This window comes from Limanda limanda, chromosome 15 (assembly GCF_963576545.1).
Source record: "Limanda limanda chromosome 15, fLimLim1.1, whole genome shotgun sequence".
Classification (NCBI taxonomy): Eukaryota; Metazoa; Chordata; class Actinopteri; order Pleuronectiformes; family Pleuronectidae; genus Limanda; species Limanda limanda.
Window position 1 is genome coordinate 14,601,904 of NC_083650.1, and position 20,307 is coordinate 14,622,210.

General features: G+C 43.6%; 1 protein-coding gene across 1 annotated transcript; it reads right to left on the reverse strand.

Moving 5' to 3' along the window:
* Positions 1-1,151: 1,151 nt before the first annotated feature.
* Positions 1,152-19,929, reverse strand: foxn2a (forkhead box N2a). Its single transcript, XM_061086973.1, has 6 exons — positions 19,762-19,929; positions 9,307-9,881; positions 7,097-7,221; positions 6,801-6,850; positions 6,066-6,134; positions 1,152-4,824 (listed from the first exon to the last, which is right to left on the reverse strand). Exons 2-6 carry the CDS (start codon positions 9,865-9,867, stop codon positions 4,400-4,402), a joined length of 1,230 nt encoding a protein of 409 aa, XP_060942956.1. The 5' UTR covers positions 9,868-9,881; positions 19,762-19,929; the 3' UTR covers positions 1,152-4,399.
* Positions 19,930-20,307: the final 378 nt, after the last annotated feature.

The window sequence follows — 20,307 nt, forward strand, 5'->3', positions numbered from 1 at the left end:
ATTAACATAAACAAGGTCAACAAATATTAAATGGGCTGTGGCACTATGACTAGTGGTAGTCCCTGTGATTTCCCTTTAAAACGCACATGACCCATTTAGACTGGAAGTGAAACGACATGTTGCTAATGCAGCCATCAGCGCTAAAATCCTACACGATTAATTTCACCTAATCCATAATAATCTCTTTATATTCTGACCAAAGGATATCGCCTTTCCTTTTCAAAGAAATCATAACTGTGGATTTTTTTTTTTAATTCTGTCAGCTTCTAAATGTGTTTGTTGTTTTTTTGCACCAAAGAAAAGACATTTCCTCTGCTGCTGTCTCACCATCTCTGATCTTCAATGCACACAGGCAAAACACAAACTCTCTCACACACACGCATGCACGCCACAGCCAGTGGCTCCAGCATTGTCTGGTTGCGTGGCAACTGTCGGCGTGGCGTGGTTGCTAGGGCCGTGTGGGAGGGGGAGGGTTGGGTGGGGGGCTGATGCTGCTCTGATTTCCAGCTGAATTGAGGCAGTCAGTAGGGAGAAGCCCCCCTCTTCCAGTCCACACACAGGACTCTATTGAACAATAGAGCTGTGCCAATGGGCCTGAGGCTAGTCAGACAGGCCCTTGTTCAGGGTCACACTGTGTTCATCCCGCAGTCCTCCATGACTAATTAACTTACAGGGAAGAGTGTCGTAGAGGACATCTGATGATGCATCCATCACTGGCACAGACCTGAAATCTACATCCATGTGAGGTGCATTTCCTGGCAGCCTGCCACGCTGGTGCGTTCATGAGACATGCGGTGGGAAGAAAGGGGAAAAGTGTGGTGGAGCCGCCACACGTGGTGCTGAGCACAGCTTGTGCAGTCAAAATGGCACTGAACTGCTGGACCTGGTGGGAAATATTTGCCAGCTGCAACATGGTTGTGTGAAAAGCAAGTGAGAAAGCAGCCACATGGAGAACTACTCCAAAGAATGGGCATTATTAAGTAGAATGTGGCCTTCACAGCAGGTGGCAATGTTGATCAAACATTTAGTAAGTGAAGGATAATAATTTGAAGTGAAGCCTTCTTCTGCTGTGGAGGAGAGTTTGTCAAGTCTTATTTGCAGTGAAAGTTGATCTCGGGCTGAGACGGGGAACATAAAGATGCTCACAATCATAACAAGAACAGGTTTTTATTAATATTTTGTAATACCATATATAATGCAATTGCATATCTTTGGCGAAAATAAATCTTATAAACATTTTATCAACAGAGGTTAGCATACAAAAACCAAAAAGGTGTGTCGGTCTAATAGACATGGCAGACAACTGACACAAACTGATACTGGGTTGGCAGCTTTTGTCAAATGCAACAACATGTTCCGTCAGAGAAACTGCAACAGAATTTAGAGAATCACATAATCGCTGCTGAGCAATCAGGTAGTTCGTCCACAGGTCGACCCACTGACTCAGAGTCACTTTGAGACCAATTAAACATATCTTTTTGCATTTGCAACAGAACGACTTTGTGAGATTTTTTTACTCTCTATAATTTCTCTGCAAATGTTGGTCTGAACCTACACAGCAGCAACAGCAGCCCGACTTATGTCTGATCCAGTGATATTCAAAACATTTCAACATCCCATAACAATACCTGGAAGCTTGAGTCATGAGTGGCAGTATTTTTTTTTCCTTTTCAAAGATTATTCTCTCGAGATGAGATCAACAGCGAATCTTCAATTTGTGACTACTTAGTCATAATATCTAAACATGAACCACACATGTGACAAATGTAAAAAATGATTAAATTAGTTTCAAAGAGCTTCTACAGTATGTGGGGAATGTGTCCATCTTCAACCTTCAATCTTTAACCCCAGCTGTACATCAATTTTGGCAACAAATGCTTTCAGGATCAGTGTAAATTAACTGTCTTCTATCTCAGCTTAACAAAGAGCATAACAAAACATCAAGGAAACCTGGCAGTCGTGGTTAAATTGAAAAAATAAAAATAAAATTAAAACACCCGCTCTAAAGACAATAGACATTGGCATACTTAATCACTATAACATAGTGAAAGAAAAAAGTGTATTGCTGTAAAATAAACAAGGAAAACAAATACTTATTAAGGAGTTCACAGAGGGAGAAAAATAAACGTGCCCAGTCATTCCTTTCAAATGACCAGCGCATGAAATAGTATGCATTTAATAATCCCATAAATTAATGTCATAAATAAGGTAATGATTAATGAACAATAATTTGTTCTTCTTTTTCACAGCTAAACAAGACCAGTGTATGCAAGTATTACTTTTGAGAACTGAAGCTCAGTCTGGCGAGAGCAGTTCCCGCAATGAAGTGACAAAACTAAACCAAGAGATTGGTTAAAGTCACTGCACTGACCAGAGTCCTCTCCCATTTCCTGTTAGGATGAGTCAGAAAACTAGGGCATTGTCGCTCTACAGCACATTTACATTGTGGCAGAGCTGCAGTAGGGGGAGTAAAGCAACCATGGTCCGTCGCAGGATAACATCAGTGGCACAAGAAAATGTTTGGCACCCACCTTACATGCTATACTAACAGCCACCGTGACACAACGTGATCGATCACCGTGGGATGAATTCATATAATTTCCAGTTTGCCAGCCTTATGCAGTTCCATTCTACCTTGTATTTTGTGCTGCGGGTGTGCAGCCTTTTTAAAAAGCTCTAGTGAGAATATTGGCCTTTTGACACAAGTGGCTCGCAACTTCCCCTCAGTGAACTGCGTGCAATCAACTGACAATAAACACTCCATTTCACAGCTTGAGAGGAGAGCGTGCACTTCCTTATTTTGTTCTAGAAGGAAGAACGAAACACCAATGGCCGAGCCAGAACCGAGGGCACAATACTGCTTGCCACGGCAAATGTAAAGTTTACTTCTCTCTGGCCATGACTGTGTTGTCACCCCTCTCATTCTTTGCAAAGCTTCTTGGTGTTTCCTTGATCTGAACCGAAACACACACTTTCCCTCAACTTATTAGTAACTTAGCCACAGGATCACCAGCAGAAACTCTGATAAAAAGTAAAAAAAGAAAATTAAATCAAAGAGAACACACAGAGGTATAATCAAACTGCAAACCCAAATAATGGAGCAAGAAGCTGTGATCATTGACTGCCTGCACCGGCTGCTCACAATTAACCAGCTCCGCATTCAACAGGACCAGAAGCGACCGGAGAACCACACAGCCTGACACTTCTGCTATAGTGAGAGGATCTGTCATTACGGATTCATCGGAATGAAACGACCATTATTTCAGAAAAAGAAAAATTTAAAATCTTTCATGTCCTGACAGTCATCTCAGGTTCAGGCTGAAGTCAACATGCATTATGATATACACGCACGCACACACACACGCCCCTGTACACAAAAATAAAATAAAATAAAAAAATAATAAAATCTATGGAGCATAACCTATGAACACACAGTGAACATCTGGGAAAAGCAGGTGTTCACTTTGCATAGGCCGTCCCCAAACATGTGAATATATGTTCAGCATCCGCGCGAGAAATGTGAAAAACACACAAACACATGATTGAAAGGATGGGCAGTGAATTTGTATAGCAGTGTAATCGCCGCACAAAACTTTGCAACTAAATTTGGCAGTGGCAGAGTAATACTATTTCCACGTCTTGCTGATTGTGAAAAACAGCTGGAGCTCGTGTGTAATAAGTTTATCGCATAACAAGATCATAATACTACTCCATTCATTCTCATATTGGTAAAGTTTAACTAGCATACTTGACTCGGAAAAATGCCACCATGAAATCAAGTCAAAAGGTTAAGGTTGTGGATCAATTATTGCAAATCTCTTACAAGAGGATTCATAGAGCGAGGATTCCTTTCAAAACAGTGGCATCTTTTTTTTTCTTTAGCACAAAAAAGGAGAAGGTGATAACAACAGGAGGTTAGATTTTTGTCTTGTTACAAACATGCACTCATTCGCGTCATAAATAGATTCACTTGGAAGAGGATACAGGTTTGAGGAGGAAGCATGCAACGCTTTGAGTTAAAAAACCTTCAGCTTGTCCCATTTGTCTTTCAGAGGAAAACGAAATTCTTGAATCGCAGTCTCCCAGTCCAACAGAAGCAGGCGGGTCATTTTGGATAGGTATCAGGATGGTTCTCCACAGGCCAAACACCCACCCCCAGCAGTCACCCCGAGTTACAAAAGTCTCTATATGGCTTTGTTCTCCTGTGTGAGCGATACTATTGCCATTTGTTTATTTGGACAGGGATATTTCCAAACAAAAAAAAGGCTCAAAATGGCCAATGAACGATCAGATAAGGAGAAGGAGGCACACTGGGACACATGATCAGGGGTCAGAGGTTTGGGGTCACAGGGTCCGGAGTCTGATGGGGGCAAAAAAGAAAAGAAAAGAAAAGAAATCTTCATTTCCTGTTAAGTTTTGTGCTCTTGACAGTACGTTTGGCTCCCTCCATGCAGCTGCGTATACCAGCGAGGTGCAGCAAGGAGCCGGCCGCTTCCTTTAGCTCCTCGTCCAGCTCTGGCTTGACCTCGCGCCGCACCCTCTTGCTGATGGGCCACTTGATGGCAGGTGGACGGCGAGAAGTCTGGTGGACGCCCCTCTCGTCCCAGAGATCGGAGTCCTCGTCGCTGTGGAAGCCCTCGCTGCCGGCGCGGCGGGACTGCCTGCGGTCGCAGCCTCCTTCGTCAAGCGAGGAAAGGGACGAAGAGGAGGAGCGGGAAGAGCAGCGCTGCAAGGCAACGCTACTATAGTTATGGTCCTGCTTTGGATCACTGCTCACCAGAACAGAGTCTGGTCTGGAGAGGTCCAGTGGACCGTCAGAATTGCCTGAGGAGAGCAGAAGATGGACATAAATACACATTCAAATGCTAAAAGATAAATATTGTATCGTAAAGTCATAAACTGCATTTGCTCTGGCTGGTAAATGTGTATCTGAAAATACATTTTGAGAGAAAGTAAATCCTAATACAACTTTACAGTAAATTTGCTTTTGTTTTATTGAGCTTTTCTCTGAAGAAGAAAAGGCAGAAATCAGACACGGTGAACTACACACCACAGCTTTAGCTTGCTTTGTTTACATGTATAAAGCAGAACTAAGACGAGTCTCGACCCAGAAGGGCAAACCTTAATTTAAAAATATGTTGCCTGGAAATGCAGAAACAGAAATGCGGAAATTACAAATATTAGCATTACCCACTCTCATGAATTATCCTATCAGGCTTTTGTAGTAAATGAATTCAGCACAGGGTAAATAAATTTCAATCTCAGGTGTAAGTAAAAACAGCAATGGCATAGGTTTAATTATAAAAAGAGAATGAAATTACTGATTTTCCCTGTACTTTCACAACACTTCTTAAAACTGCCTTTAGCAGCTCTCATTAAAGTTTCTAAAACATTTTGAATCAATCAAAAAATAAAGGGACAGTTTGACAATCTTGGATTTACTTATTCACTTTCTGGAGAGACTATTTAGGATATTTGGAGCATTAACTTCCTGTTGGGCACCTAATGACAACCCATATGATATGTTACTTAAGCACATTTTGCACTGGTCATTCACTCCTGGGTCAAGGTTTTTAAATTGGTTCTGACTCTGATCGTCAGTGATGGAAACATGACACCCAGGTGAATGTGCAAGTTTCTTCTTCCTCCTTTATTTAGATGCAGACGCCTCACTTTCTCTCTCCAATGTTATGATACAGATTGAATTTTGGGTTGTTAGCATATAAATAGCAACGAATGAGCAACGGCGATTGATTTCTTCATTGTCTCTATTCTTTGTGCTACGCTAAGCTAACCAGCTGCTAACTCTAGTATTCCCCATATGTTGAACTGTTCCTTTAATACCTCTGTCTACAGGATAAAATAATAGGTACAAGTTATGTTCTTCAAACATTTCCTGTGCAAGACCGTCATTTTGATTATAAAGAACTGGTGATGTACACGAAACAAATTAAAGCACACAAATAAACAATATTTAAGCAATGGCAGGGTGGTATGTCCGTGGTACAAAGAGACAAAGAGTTGGTGGAGTAGGTGAAAGTATGGCTGCTTGTGGAGTCTCTTACATGGGTCAACGTGGTGCCCGGGGGCAGAGTTTAAGAGCATCATGGCAGTGGCAGCATCAATGTCAGACTCTGGAAGAGGAGAGAACATGCATGATGGTCAGTCCTAAGGTGTGAGAGCATGGTGGCATGGTATCTTTACTAGGACCGGGAGGACTTGAATCTCAATCAATTGAAACTAGAGATAAAGTGACCCGATCTGATGTTTACTGAATGGATATGCAGGAGATTCATGGAAACAAATCATAGGATAATTTCAAGCCACTGGTACTGAGAGTCATCTGATCTCTTCAGACCCAACAAAGTGTCTAAAAGCCTCATAGCTCGCTTCTGGGGCTCTAAATAATTAATGATTACAGTGAGACTGAGTGGCTCGACACTCAGCATCAGCAAAACCTCTGCCTGTCGTCAAGGTTACAAATCCAAGAGGCAGAGGGGGGAAACGAGGAGGCAGAGACATCGACTGCGAGCTCTCGACATTATGGTCTAACATGAGGCATCAATGACTGAAAAGCAACAAATCAAACCAAGAGTTGAGGGTAAAAGCACAGTGATGCTGAATGTTCTGGGACTGAAATGTGCAAACAAAGGCAACACACTCAAAATACTACACAAACAAACAACAAGGTAAAAAAAAACTGCACTGGATTGGAATCTCTGCAGTTTCTTGCAGGGCAGGCAGCTTTTTGTTGTACATACAGAAACTTAAAACACATGATAACTTTGCTTCTGTCTCACCTTTGAATGAGCAGCCTTGTAGATAGAGATGGCGAGGGGGTGAGGAGGCACTGGGGAAGGTAAACACGAAACAAGTAGACTCAGATTTTGTGTTTTAAAAGCAGATGTACAGAACATGTTCTGGTGTCTAAAAGCATCTATTGTCAAATCGAGAGAGATGTAGACCTCCAGAATAAAATCTTAAAAAGTTAAGAAATGTTTAAATGCAAAGAAGGTAATATTACGATAACACAGACAGAGCTGATTTGCCAATATAAGTATATCATTCATCCACAGGGTGAGGGATGAGGGTTTACCTGGGTGGGGAGGCGGGTGGTGTGCAGAAGGCATGTGCGGCAGGGAAGTGCTGCTTCTTAAGGGCTTGGATCAGGTTGGGGCGGTACTCGGGGTCAACACACCAGAGGGAACCTTTACCATTGGCCTGTGAGGAAGAGCAAAGACGGTCAGACTTTTACATCCCAAGTAAGAAGACTTGAGGCAAGTAACTGTGAGAAAACTTTTAATTTACAGCAGTTCTTCTATTGGAAAAGAAAAACATTGATTCCTGATCATTACACAAATGTGCAATATGTAAACATGAGAGAAATTGTTCTCACAGGTCCTCTGACGATATTTAAAGAAAAATCCCTGTGATTTGTCTTTAAAACAAACACAAGCTATGTTTAAGGACAGTGTTTATAGAAGCATATCGCATTTAAAAAGCTGAATTTTTATTATGTGGAATTTTGAGCTGCTTGTATTCACATCTGCTGGCTTGAAAAGTTTTTCACTACCCTTTTTAGTTCACTCTTATATTAGTCTTTTTCAACAAAAACATATACAGGATATGCTTGTATTATATAATTATATATGTATTTTAAAGATACATAAAAAAAATCTCACTCCTTGTGGCACTTTTCTATTTTTAATCCGTCAAGACTTTAAATATTAAGAAGATTCTCAGCTGCCATGTATCAGCTGTGACTAAATCAACATAGTGTTATGTTACATTTTATTTATGTGAAACTCAAATGGTTAAAAAAATATCTGACGCATGGTAAAATAATTCCTCAACAGCTTCAGTAGAAGGAGGAAATAATTGCTCCACAGCTCAGTTTGAGGAATGAATTTGTCTGTTGGTGATGTGTGTGCGTGTGTGTGTGGTAACTGTCACTTTATCTGATGGTGGCGTATTCTTGCCCGGTCTGGGAGGGAGGGAGCGAGGGAGGGGAATAACCTTGACTCAGATTACCAACCAGCCCTGATGCAGGAAGAAGGAAATGTCTCCATGGCAACGGAAACCACCAGCCAGTGTGTCATGTGAAACTGGTGCTGGTCTCTCAGCAGACGGAGGGCTCACACTGTGCACCTGCACGCTGAACGTCCTGCACTGCACCATGTTGCCACTCGCTTAGCGCTAACCGCCATCCCCACCCACAGTGGGAAAATATCAGGTCTTAGCCAGGCACAGCTCTGGCACCACAGGCTTTACCCGTCACAAGTCTGAACTCATACCGATGCTCAATATGGCTACCATCATGTCACTCCCTGGATGAGTTATGGTAACATGTAAATTAGGCTGCGTACATAGTCCTGACACAGGTAGTGCTCTCAGGGATGTTTGTTTTCAATCAAATTAAGATTAACTGAGAATTAAATGTTTAATTAAAAATAAAGATTTTTTTAAAAAGGTTTCACTTTCGGCTTCTTCAAATCATGAATATAACCGTTGAACAGTAATACTTAAAAAATGGAAACATATTTTTTGGGTGCTTTTAAGTCAGTAATGTTTTCAAACAAGGGCTTTCTCCTGTTTTTATGTTTGTCACCACAGTTTTCCACACAAATGAAACTGGAAAGCTAACTGGGAATTGCAGCCATTGGTGAAGCAAATTAACAATTTCACAACAAACGCTTCACTCACATGCTTTTCATTTAACAGGAATGCTTGAGCAGGATACGCAGGACGTGTTTAACCATTTGTCACAAACATGTGCATATGAGGAGGCCAACTTCTCTATTTTCTTCCTTTCTACATATGAACAAAAACAAGTTCTGCCAGAATCTGGCTGACCAAGATTTTTCCTACAAACTCATATCTGCCGTTCTGGTCACGTTACTTCCCCCGGGTTTCAAACAATGGGATGCTTCTCTCCCTGGTTAAAAACAGTTGCACCACATTGTAGTGGTGCTTCGGGAGATAAAGTCCTATCTTGGTGTGCTGTGTTTGCATTTTCTCTGAAGGAGTATGTGCGACCTTGACTGGATTCCGCCCTCATGCAGCAGAGTCAGAGGTTTCTGCAGCTGTGTTACGGACCTGGACACTGTCACATGAGCCACACTGCAGCTTCAAACTGCATCACTCTGTTCAAACTGCTAATTAAAGCCTCTGGAGATTCTGATATATATAGATATGTATAATACAGACACATATTTAACAGTTTCAAGAGGCGATCTATAAATAGAGCATTTCTTAGGTTGAATATGTGCAGTGTAGTGTATGTGAGGACACAGTTTGCTGACCTACCTTTCCCAAACTCCTCTCAACCTTGCGGAAGCATTTGTTCAGGGACAAGTTGTGACGAACTGAGTTCTTCCAGCCGGTGGGAGCATTGGAGAAATAGGGAAAGTGCTCAAGAATCCAGCCGTAGATTTCTTTAACAGGCAAGGACTTGCTGGGCGACTGCTCAATGGCCATGTAGATGAGCAGAGAAAACGAGAAGGGGGGCTTAGACTTCAACGAGTCCCGCTCCCTGCCTCGGCCTTGCGACGAAGATGAAGAGGAGGATTGGCCCTGGCTGGAGCCGTAATCTCCCTCTATGTCAAAAAGGGGGCTGCCACTGGGCGGAGCTTCGGGGCCTCCCAGGGCGAAGTTCTGGAGCAGGTTCTCGTGGAGCCAGTTGAGGTTGGTGAGCTCCTCATCCTCTGCGCCTCCAGTGCGATCCACGCTGGTCGCCAGCGGACTGGAGGCGCACTCCGCCTCAGGCAGTGTTCCCACGCCACAGACGCCTCGGAGCCCCGTCCGCTCCTCTTGCATACCCGGAATTTCCGTTTTCTTATCTGGTGACATCCCAATGATTGGACCCATTAAATCAAAGAGGTCTGGAGAGACAGAGAGAAACAAATTGTTAATGTTCAACTGGATTTCATAATAAAGGTTGACAGGATGTGGCACATTGAAATAATGTGCTCTGCCATGCATTGGCCCTGTTCCATTAAGCCCCATTTCCAATGGTCAAAAAAAACACCAACAACATCTGGCTATTCAAGCTGCTGCAAGTAGACGTAGATGGTATTTTGGTGAACTCACTGATTTGGCTTGATAGCAAGGTGAGAGAGTGCCTGTACCTGTGCGCCTCTATTCCACTTCCTGACCCTCTCCTTTACTCCTAGTGAGGACAGAGAGGCTCTCAGCTGCTCCTCGCCGCCCCCCCCTCAACACCAGCCAAGGAGCTTTGAGGAGGTACACTCAAGCAACTGAACCGACTGAAGGCTGCACTTCTCGACGCCCACCTCATTCTCTGACAGGACCCAGCTGCTTGTTATGTTTAAATGAGCATGAAACCATCCGGCAACTGCGGGAACAAGTGGAAGGCCTCCATCTTACAGAGTGGATGGCTCTTACACACTGATCTCCTGCAATCAGACAGGATCAAGTCTCAATTTGTCACATGCCAGATTAAGTAGTGTGAAGAGGCTACAGCCCCAGACAGTCGTTTGACAGCACTAGGAAATTCAATATTGCCAGGAGCCCGTGTCATTAAGTACCCTTATTAATAAGACGATTTTTGAATTAGTTCAGAAGAAGCATATCATCTAATATAACAACAGTATTCGTGTCGAGGTTTTAGTAGAACCCAATGTACAGAAAGAGATATGACCAGGTGTCATGGTCCATATAGAATATTGACACCTGTATTATTTAGGTTTTTTGCCATGGTCTTTCACAGTGGTTGGTGAGGCCAGAAGCACAAAGAGATCACTCGCTGATTCAGCTCACAACAAGCTTTATGTCCTGGGTGTCACCATGACAACCATGCAGTCCCTTCAATTAAGAGCAGAAATCCCACAAACAAGAGTCAACAGGAAAATAAGTAATCCATGCTGGCTGGCGCTGCCACAGACGACCGCTGGGCATCCACCCTGTAACAAAGTCCTCCTGCTCGACCCCTTGTGTGGACACCAGATGTCTCTGGGTCTGGGGTGGTGGTCCTGGATGCTCTTGGACCCAGTCTGAGGAGAAGGTAAGGTTGGGAAGGCTGGAGAGGTAAAGGCGCACAGAGCTGGGTGGATAGGCATGTCTTTTCCTTTCTGTGATAAGATAAGAACTGGGTCAAACGCAAGAGTGTTTGCACGGTGGGTGAGACAAGAGAGGGAGTGTAGACACACTTACACACATAAATCAGTTTGTCAAAGCCAGCCAGCGAGGAAAGGAGGAGGGGGAAAAGAGCAGGCATTAGTGCATTTACAAAATGACCACTCAAGTCTAAATGAGGGCAGAAACATACAGCACACAAACAGGAGTGGCTTACATATCTAGGGTCATGGCTTCTTCAGCTTTAAAAGGCAGACTTGATATTTTTTCTTGTCAGCGCATTCACCTGACTGTCACGTTACCATCACTGCAAATCAGAGCCCCAGTGAACGTAGATCGGATCCATTCCCATTGCAGACAAAAGCCAGATGTTAGTGGGTGTGGTTTTCTGACCAGTTTAAAAGGTGCTTCAGATACATTTTGTCCTCTACTTAAATTTCCATATGTACAACATGTCATGTACTTGATCAAAATGAAAGTAAATGAAGCTCCTTCCAGGCAAATGGGCAAAAGGGACATGCAGAGCGAACATAGGAAGAGACATAACAATAGGGAAATCCTTTTTAAGCAAAGGAGAGCATGACAGAAACAGTGAAAGAGTGACCAAGAGACTGAGGAAGGCAAAGAGAAAGAAAGAGTGCCAGCTGAGAATCAGCTGGTAGCGAGGTAGGCTACGTAAGATATCCTTAGTCTAGGATGAATCATGGCTCACAGCAAAGTAGAGCAATGAGTTATGTCAGGCAGCGAGAGAACTGCCCATTTGTGTTTAAAGAAATATCTGCTCAAGAGACCACAACAGAAAAAAGATATTCCCTGACATGACAGGCTCCTACTCTGAATGAATTTACAAATACAGTTTTAGACGGAATTATTATTTAACCGTCCAGAGCATTTCAGACTATATTAAGCTATGTGTGCTTTTGAGAGATGTTTAGGTAGAGTTAGGGTAAGGTCTTTTAAAATAGCGGTTATATAAAGAATGAGTCAGTGGGGAATCTCACAAAGATCTCAGGCTGGGTTCAAAATATAGTTAAATGGAAGATAATGCAGCCGACTGACCCACCATGACGCCCTACTTTCTTTGAGTTTAAGTCAAGTCTACAACCCCCGACTTGCCCAACACATGCTAAAGATAAATATTTAGATCACAGTAGATCACAAGCAAAGGCATTGACGCCATAGCATATTCCATTGATAACTATTATTATAATAACTGCCTGCGAATGCAAGCTTTGGGACTGGGAAACGGAAAGAAGTCTCGGCCTGGGTTTAAGTGTTAGACCACCGATTAACCTTAAAAGCACGAGGGAGCTTCACTTCAGTTCATCCACGTGGCCCTGACCTCTCAGCTGGGCCCTTGGTGCCAGAGAGAGCACTTATTCTCCTTTGAGGAGTTCCTCCTGAAGACCGCCAACGAATATCAACAGAGGCCGAGTGATTGAATGAAGAAAACTGACTCTCCTATCCGGCCAAACACAGAACATTTTTTACCATGACTGCAGCTGGTCAATTACCACTGCTGTTGCAATCATCGCCGTTATCATTGCTTTTATGAAAAGGCATCACAGAGAGGCGGCTGGCAATGCGATGAATGATGGGAAGCTAAAGTGTAAAAGAGTGGAGAGGGGAGAGGGAGCTAATAAGCCGGACTGGCCTGTTGACTGCAGCTCATCCTTGAAAATACACCAAAGCTGCAATGGTGCTGACCTGATGGCTCATCTGCAAGTTAAAATAGCCCAGCGCACCGCCAGCCTCATCATATTCATGTGCAAACAGGCAGGCACTAACAGCAGGTGCCAAGGCACATTTCCCCCCCTTTCAAACTGCTCTTTTATCCTGTTAAGCACTTAGCCTATTGAAAAATACACAAAGACATATGGAGATAGCTTTTAAGTGGCAAATCAAGCCGTTGATGTGGCAAATATGTACATGGGAATGTAAAGGAGAGGATGGCGGCATCGAAATGAAGAGGCTCTGGTTGGAGATGTTTTCTGTGAGCCAATCTCAAGATCGGGACTCAGTTGCCACGGCAGCCGATGTTGTAAGGGAAGCAATTGTGCTCATGTCTGTGCATGAAGAGAGAGCTAATGTGGGGAGATCAATATAGGCGGAAAATGCTGAGGCCAGCAGTCTGCTGCTGTTCTCCACAAACCTGTCTGACAAAGAGCGGCCGGGGAAAGACAACAGCCAACCTGGATGTCTCTGCACTACACACTGTGCGGCTTTAAGGCAAACTTTTAAAATGCTCGCTCCATAAAGTAAATGGGTTACTTTATTATACCAAGTAACCCATGAAACACAAATCATCATGTTTATCTAAGAAAGAAAACAAGATTTTTAGAGATAATGGATGTATCTGCCTGTATTTACTCCCACCACACCCTTTTAGCCAGAAATAAACCACTCGAAACAAATCAGTTACACCTCTTTACTAGACACACAAAGGTGTGTCGTACAGCCCCATGGCTAGAGCTGTTATTTGAAACCCTAACTGATATTTAGGTGACTACCCGGTCTGGCTGGACCTCTGAAACTGTGAATGAGACAAAGGAGGGTTGAGTTAAGAGTGGGAGAGAGAGAGAGCGAAAGAGAGAGAAAGAGAAAGAGGCTGTCCCTGAGCAAGATAGCTAAGTGGCAAGTCTTATTTTATGGGAGGGTCAACTTATTTCATAACAACATCCATTAAAAGTGAGGGCTAATCAGCAGGCCAGTCCCAAAGCAAGTCCAAATAATTCATTTTGGAATAAAAACTACTCAATGGATTAAAACGATCCACTCAGAGAAAGCTCACACAAAGCGTTACAATTGGCCCCCACACTCGCCTCATACAAAGGAGCAGTTGTTTTTGCTCTAGTCATGTTTCAGAAGTGCTCAGTATTCGACTCACAGCTAAAAAACAGAGGACCGGGAGGGAAGGAAACACCTCCTGCCTGTTGAGGAAGTTCATCTTCAGAAAACAAATTGAGACTTCACACAGACAGTTAGGCTTGTTCTGCACCAGAACAGTGGACTCGAGCGGACAGTCAGCCTTTATGGAAGCAACGGGGTCAACATTGGCAATCTATGAATTCCACCATGATGTAGCGTATGGACTCCAGAGCTGATACAATCACTTAAAAGTAAAAAAGCACACAAAGGAAAACAAAACAATGATAATGATGTTCATCTGAGACATTGATTTCACGCATGTTCTCAAGCTCAAACCCACAGTGCTGCACTTTGACTGTCAACAGAGAGGAGGCCTTCCAAAGTACACGTCAGCCCCTAGCCAACACTGAAACCTTATCTCTAAGGTCATGTGGCTGGAAGTTCTGTGAGCAAACACTCACCACCAATCAACACGAGGAGCGACCGTAAATACTTTCAAACTACAAAAGCAACACTATTTGGCAGAACGTTCTCCTTCTACATGTACATGAAAGTCCAAACTCCTTGTAAAAGAATGAAGGGAGATTTTATTTCTAGGTTTTTACATTTCTGGAGCTTAGTTGAAGTTTCAACATAAGCCCCCCCACAGGAATGTGCTCTGTACGAGATTACCTTCCATGTAAATACTACAAGTGTTTGCGAATTAGATGTTGTGTACAAGAAACACAGAAAGCACCCGTGAGGCCCTGCGGGGAAATCAAGAAACAAAAACCTTAATTCCTGAATTATAGCAAACTCTGACAGAGTCATTCATAGAGTTCAACATTCAATACAATGGGAGGAAAATGGCTCCTGCAAAAACAGCAGGTGGAGGCAGCTTGCTTTCAAAAAGTGACGATATTTACTGAAGCTCCTCAAGTGGATAAATCAATACAAGTGCACACATGCTGTAAGTAGCAGTAATGTAACATGGAGACAGACAACAAGCCTTGAGCTTTACAATCTGCACGTTACATTACAGCCTCATTCACTTCTATTCCTCAGCAGCTTCTATAAATATTTACATTTTCGGGCTACTACAAAACTGTCAATAAAAAGCTGTTTATAGTAAAGTCATCATTCATCTTGCACTGTTTGAGGTATGTGTACTATTATTGTATATTGTAATTACTGCATCACATAAACCCCAAGCTTCATTAACACTGATCTTCTATTTAAGCACCTGTTTTTTTGCAATGTTTTTTCTACAAAAACCTTTCCTTAAATTTTAAACTGAATGACAGGAAGAGTTCCAATACGCCGTAATAGAGAGAAATATATTTCTGTTAACCAACATTAACTTTCGTCATACAGGAGTCAGGCCACAGAAGATAACGCACATTAGGCGTAATAAACATTGGGCAACTGCAAACAAGTTTTTTTTAAAGAATCAACACAACCTTTCGATGCCATACAAGGACACGGCCTCTGTTGTACCTTCTGCTCAAATTAAGTTTTGACTTCAATTTTAGTTAAATTTGCAGCAAACTTTTTGGGCAGTAATTCAACATGGTGATCTAATGACTGAATTCTAAAAACAACAAAGCTCTAGTTTAACAGAGCTGTGTGCGTATTCTTGGATTGAGCTGTTTCCAGTATAAAATTGGGCTCTGAATAAAAACAGCGTATGATGTGTTACTTTGATGTTCACATTTTGCTTTGGCCAGATGCCAAACCAGAGCTGCTCTACTGATGATACTGTTGGAGTTGGCGCTGGTTCCTAGATACGGTCCCCACACAGCCAAGAAGATCCTGATCATTTATTTGCACACAAGCTGGTCAACCCGCACTGTTGTTGTCGTAGCGTCATCAATTAAATAAATCCTGTTAATTCAGCCAGGGGTGACGAGACAAAGAGCCATTGTGACACAGGACACAGCCGTGCTTCCGTCTTCCCTCCTCTCAATCAAGAAACCGCTCACATGACTGTTGCTCTCAATGAGGCGGGCCCTAATGAGCTGCGTCTGGAGTCCACCCCGTCAAAAGCGAGACAGGCACAGGACAGTCAGGGGGTTAGAGAGGGGGGGAGGAGGGGGTGGTGCAATCAAGAAGTGGGAAACAATAACTGTCGAGGGGAAATCACCACAACAGGAATTGTACAGTTTACCCGTGTGCATCTGTAAAAATACACTCTCACACACAGGCGGCCCCAAAGAGGGAAAACTGAGGTAGAAACTCAAAACATTCACTGTGTATAACCCCTGCGACCAATCACAGGAGAGAAAAAACTAAAGCTGTAAAACATTCTCTCTGTGTATTTTTAGATTTGCAGAACCAAATCGCGACCTATCCCATCCTTTTGTTGATGTCATAAGATGAACGGCAATAAGTTGACCCCGGTTTGTAAAATTGTGACAGCTGTTGAATGGAAAGCTTATGCTATAAAAATAGATGTAATTTAGCTGCACCCTGCATCTCTCAGGAGACGCGAAACATCACAAAAAACTGACAAGTTCACCATTTGATTTGAGCATGTCAACAAGGTCATGGCCAGAAAAACGAAAGCAGGTTGCACGTGCCTCAAAAGGCGTTTACATTTGCATCTGAAGTTCACAGCTACCGCCTCTGCTTGATAAGAACAATGTCACAGACCAGAGCCCATACACTCGTGGGGACGTCCCTTCTTCAAAAACACGGGGGCTGTGGGCCCAAGTGTGCAGCTTCTATCAGTCAAGACAACAATAGCGCCTGAAGCAGTCACCTCCACAAGCTTGACAGGCCAACGTCAGCACTCAACAGCTGGAGCTTAACTGATTTCAGATAGGTGTGATTGTTCTGTTAAACAACCTAGGTTCTCATTATAGGAGGTAGACGTAAATCAGTGCCTGGTTAATACATACAACATTATGTTAAGACTTTCTTTGGGCGATACTTCAAAAAATATATACAACACTGACACAAAAGTAGAAGAGCTCATCTACTTTCAGTTCATTACCAACAAACTATTCACTCCCAGCAACAAAATGAAGGGACAACAATCACTTTGAGTACTTAAATACTGCCAACGCCCCTGGTCACATGGTCATCAAATTATTCAACCTCACCTACAATAAAAATTTAAATCAAAGTTACCAATGACTTGGTAATTACAGGTTTTTCCAGATAACAGAAGGTTCAAAAGCTTTGAGCCAATCCATGATAGAAAAGGTTTCAACTGTGTTGCGCAATCCCTAAAGTTTCTGCCGCACGCTTTCGTAATGAAAGCCACTCGTATGCCTACAAAGAGCAAGTTGGATTTCAGAGGACGCAACCTATCCTTTATTCTGGGTCAGAGTATACAATTCGGAGATAACACTGATTGCTTGGAAACCACCAAATTCGGAACTGCAGATTCTGTTACTCTCGCTTGAAAAGAGGATAAGAGGTTATACAAGCTGCAATCCAGCACCAAGCCATTTCCTTATTAAAAGGTTTAATACCTTACATTCAGTCTGCCGTGACAACTGGACAGGAAAATTGGAGCTTGGATTATTGGGTGTAAAATGTAAAAATTGTACTTGATATAAATAACGTGCTGTGGTCTCTTTTGCCGTGTTGCTTTATTGTCATCATACGTCCTCTAGTTCTGTAATAAAGGAGCAACTTCTCAGAAAAGTGACACCAGTGTGTTTGCCAAGTAGTAAAACTGAAGCGTGGCACTCGAGGGTTGAAAAGAAACTCAAGATGTATTTGATACAACCATGTTCAGCTGGTTGTAAAGTATTTCAATTATGTGAAATATCAGGTATTTGTCTATCTGAGTATTACTCGGCTGGTAAATGTTTTTTTCAAGGCAGAAGAAAAAGGTCTAGACTTTGAGCTAATCAAATTAAATGATGTTTACAAGCAGGACATTCCCTCAGAGTTTACTATCAGGGTGATATGACAAAAGCGAATGATACTATGACTCATGGAAGCACTTGTAACGTCAACTAGTTGTAAATTTCAAGTTTCACTAATCAAAAGTTCTGGCTAAACTCTCAAGACTGGCATTTACCTTTTGTGATTGGGGAGCTGACCAATAAGGAAAGAACCGAATAAATATATGTTGGAATATAAATGAAAAACCTGCTCCCAATTTGGCATCTTACTGAGGTAGCAAAGAAACTCAAACGACAGAGTAAAGCTACCTGTGATACTAAGTATGTCTCAGAGGCCTATTCCAGCAATCCAAATAACCTCATGATGGCAGTTACTAAACTTAACTGACAATATGTCAGATCCTTGAAGTTATTAAAGCCATTTCACGTCAGTAATAACCACATCACCGGGTTAAGACGTGTCTTATTTATAGAAGTGAATGTCGGTACAGCAGACACTCGTCTATTCTGGGAGGCAAAAAGTACTTACCCATCTGAGGCTTCTGTACATACCAACATGTACACGAGTGAATACATGTACATGCAAGGAGCACACAAACAACAGCAGAAGACAACAGATGGTTTGACCCACAATATGACCATGGAGATTTCGGGGGCCAATAAAATAATGGCAGGTTGACAACATCTGTTTTCAATTTTTTGTGTGTGTCTTTTTTGTGTCCCTTAAGCCCCTGATGCCTTTGTCCTCTATTTACCAGCAGGGGCTTTAACAACTGTCAAGCGAGAAGAAAGAAAGGAAGGGATGTCAGTCTACATTAATGTCACAACCTCAGGAAAAAAAAAAGAAATGTTCCTTTTCACTTTACCAAACCATGAATTTTAGATGAAGAGTATGCAGCCCGGTAAACACAAGACAGGTTAGAGGGACTACACGTGGAAAAGCATCGCATCTGTGGAGATCTATTAAACCATAACAACATGTGAAGTGAATCCCACTGGATTAAAGAAGAGATGTGCGTCCCCCCCCCCCCCCCCCCTACTCTGTGACATTGTTTGTGGAGCTCTGGTGTATCTGGGACAATCTTGTGATAATCCATTACATCATGTGCCCAGCTAGCCCCGTGTAGCCTCCCAACCTCTGGTTACACATCCGCCAGTGAAATATTGAACTATTTGATACCTAACAGCAGGGAGGATTGTGTGTCTTCACTGGGACACAGACACACACTCTCCTTCTGATAAACATGTGTAGCTTAAGTCGAGACAGTGTCGGGGGACGTGTAGTGAAACCCGGGGGCGACGAGAGAGAGAGCAGAACCGAAAGTGCTGTTAGCGGAGGAAACTGAAATGTGCGTCGGAGCTAACGCTACAGACGCCGTGACGCTGGAACGCCACGGACACACAACGAGGACTCCAAAGTTTACACGTAACAAGAAGTGGAGAGAATTGCCCAACACTTCCCGACACGAGGGCGACATGTCCAACGCCCCCCCCCCCCCCCCTCTCTCTCTCTTCGCCCCGTTTGTCACATTTCACTCAGTTTCCCCGGAGAGAAGTAAGTTCGGTAGCCGTGTGACGTTAGCTCCAAGTAGCGCTAGCGGTCGTTAGGAGGGTCAGTTGATCTGCCGCTGCTAGCGTTAGCATAACTGTTTAACAAGCTGCTAATACCCGTTTTATTATTCCAACATATCCAACATTAGGGCAGCATTACGTGCTGTTAACACCGCTGTCCTCCACTCTCTCAGCCCAGAGGAACCCAGAGGAGTCCGGGTAGCTAGCTGGACCACATGCCGTCGCTGGCTCTGCCATGCTGGCTGCTCCACGCAAACTCACTTGGCCACATTTACTTTCAGCTTGTTCGAACCCCCGTCCAACCCCGAGCGCTGCCGGAGACACCGTGTCCGTACAGGAAGTGGACATTTAATAACAGTAACACAATCAAGAGGGAACGGATACTCACAATCATGCACGGCGTGCCTCGGCGCGGAGTGTTTTAAAAGAGACCCGTCGGTGCGCAGTTTGTCCCGATGTCTGTCTCACACAGTGTCAGAGATCAGAGCAGCAGCTGCTTCCTCCATACACGCAGCGAGCGGATCACACACACTCTCACACAGGCACGGCAACGCTACCAAACCCCCGGCCGTCGCCATGGCAACAGGCCCCACTTCAGCCAATCACAACCCCTCCCCTCCTATCTCCCCTGGCAACTGCCGCAGCGCCGGGGCGTCGCGAACGCGCACGCCGTCCCCCTGTTTTGCATCGTGCAACGTGCTTTCACTTGCTCCGCCAGCTGCTCGCTGGGGGGGTTTGACAGTGTTTTAAAGGGATTTGTTGGGATGATCAGGTCCCGGGGGGGGGGGGTTGAAGAGTGACGGGATCAACTGTACACGGGTAAAAAGTGTGTCTGATGCAGCCGGACGGGTCCCAGACACACACACTCCCGCGTTATTCGGACAAACACAAACACCTCGGGGCGGAGAGAGAGGATGTGTCGCCACACCCAGCC

What these genes read in the sequence shown, in the direction of transcription:
- foxn2a (XM_061086973.1), bottom strand. Translation starts at nt 9,867, where the DNA reads ATGGGTCCAATCATTGGGATGTCACCAGATAAGAAAACGGAAATTCCG. An exon ending in TTGAGAGGAGTTTGGGAAAG is followed by an intron (nt 7,222 to 9,306) that starts GTAGGTCAGCAA and finishes TCTTCCTCACAG; the next exon opens with GCCAATGGTAAAGGTTCCCT. An exon ending in CGGGCACCACGTTGACCCAT is followed by an intron (nt 4,825 to 6,065) that starts GTAAGAGACTCC and finishes TGCTCTCCTCAG; the next exon opens with GCAATTCTGACGGTCCACTG.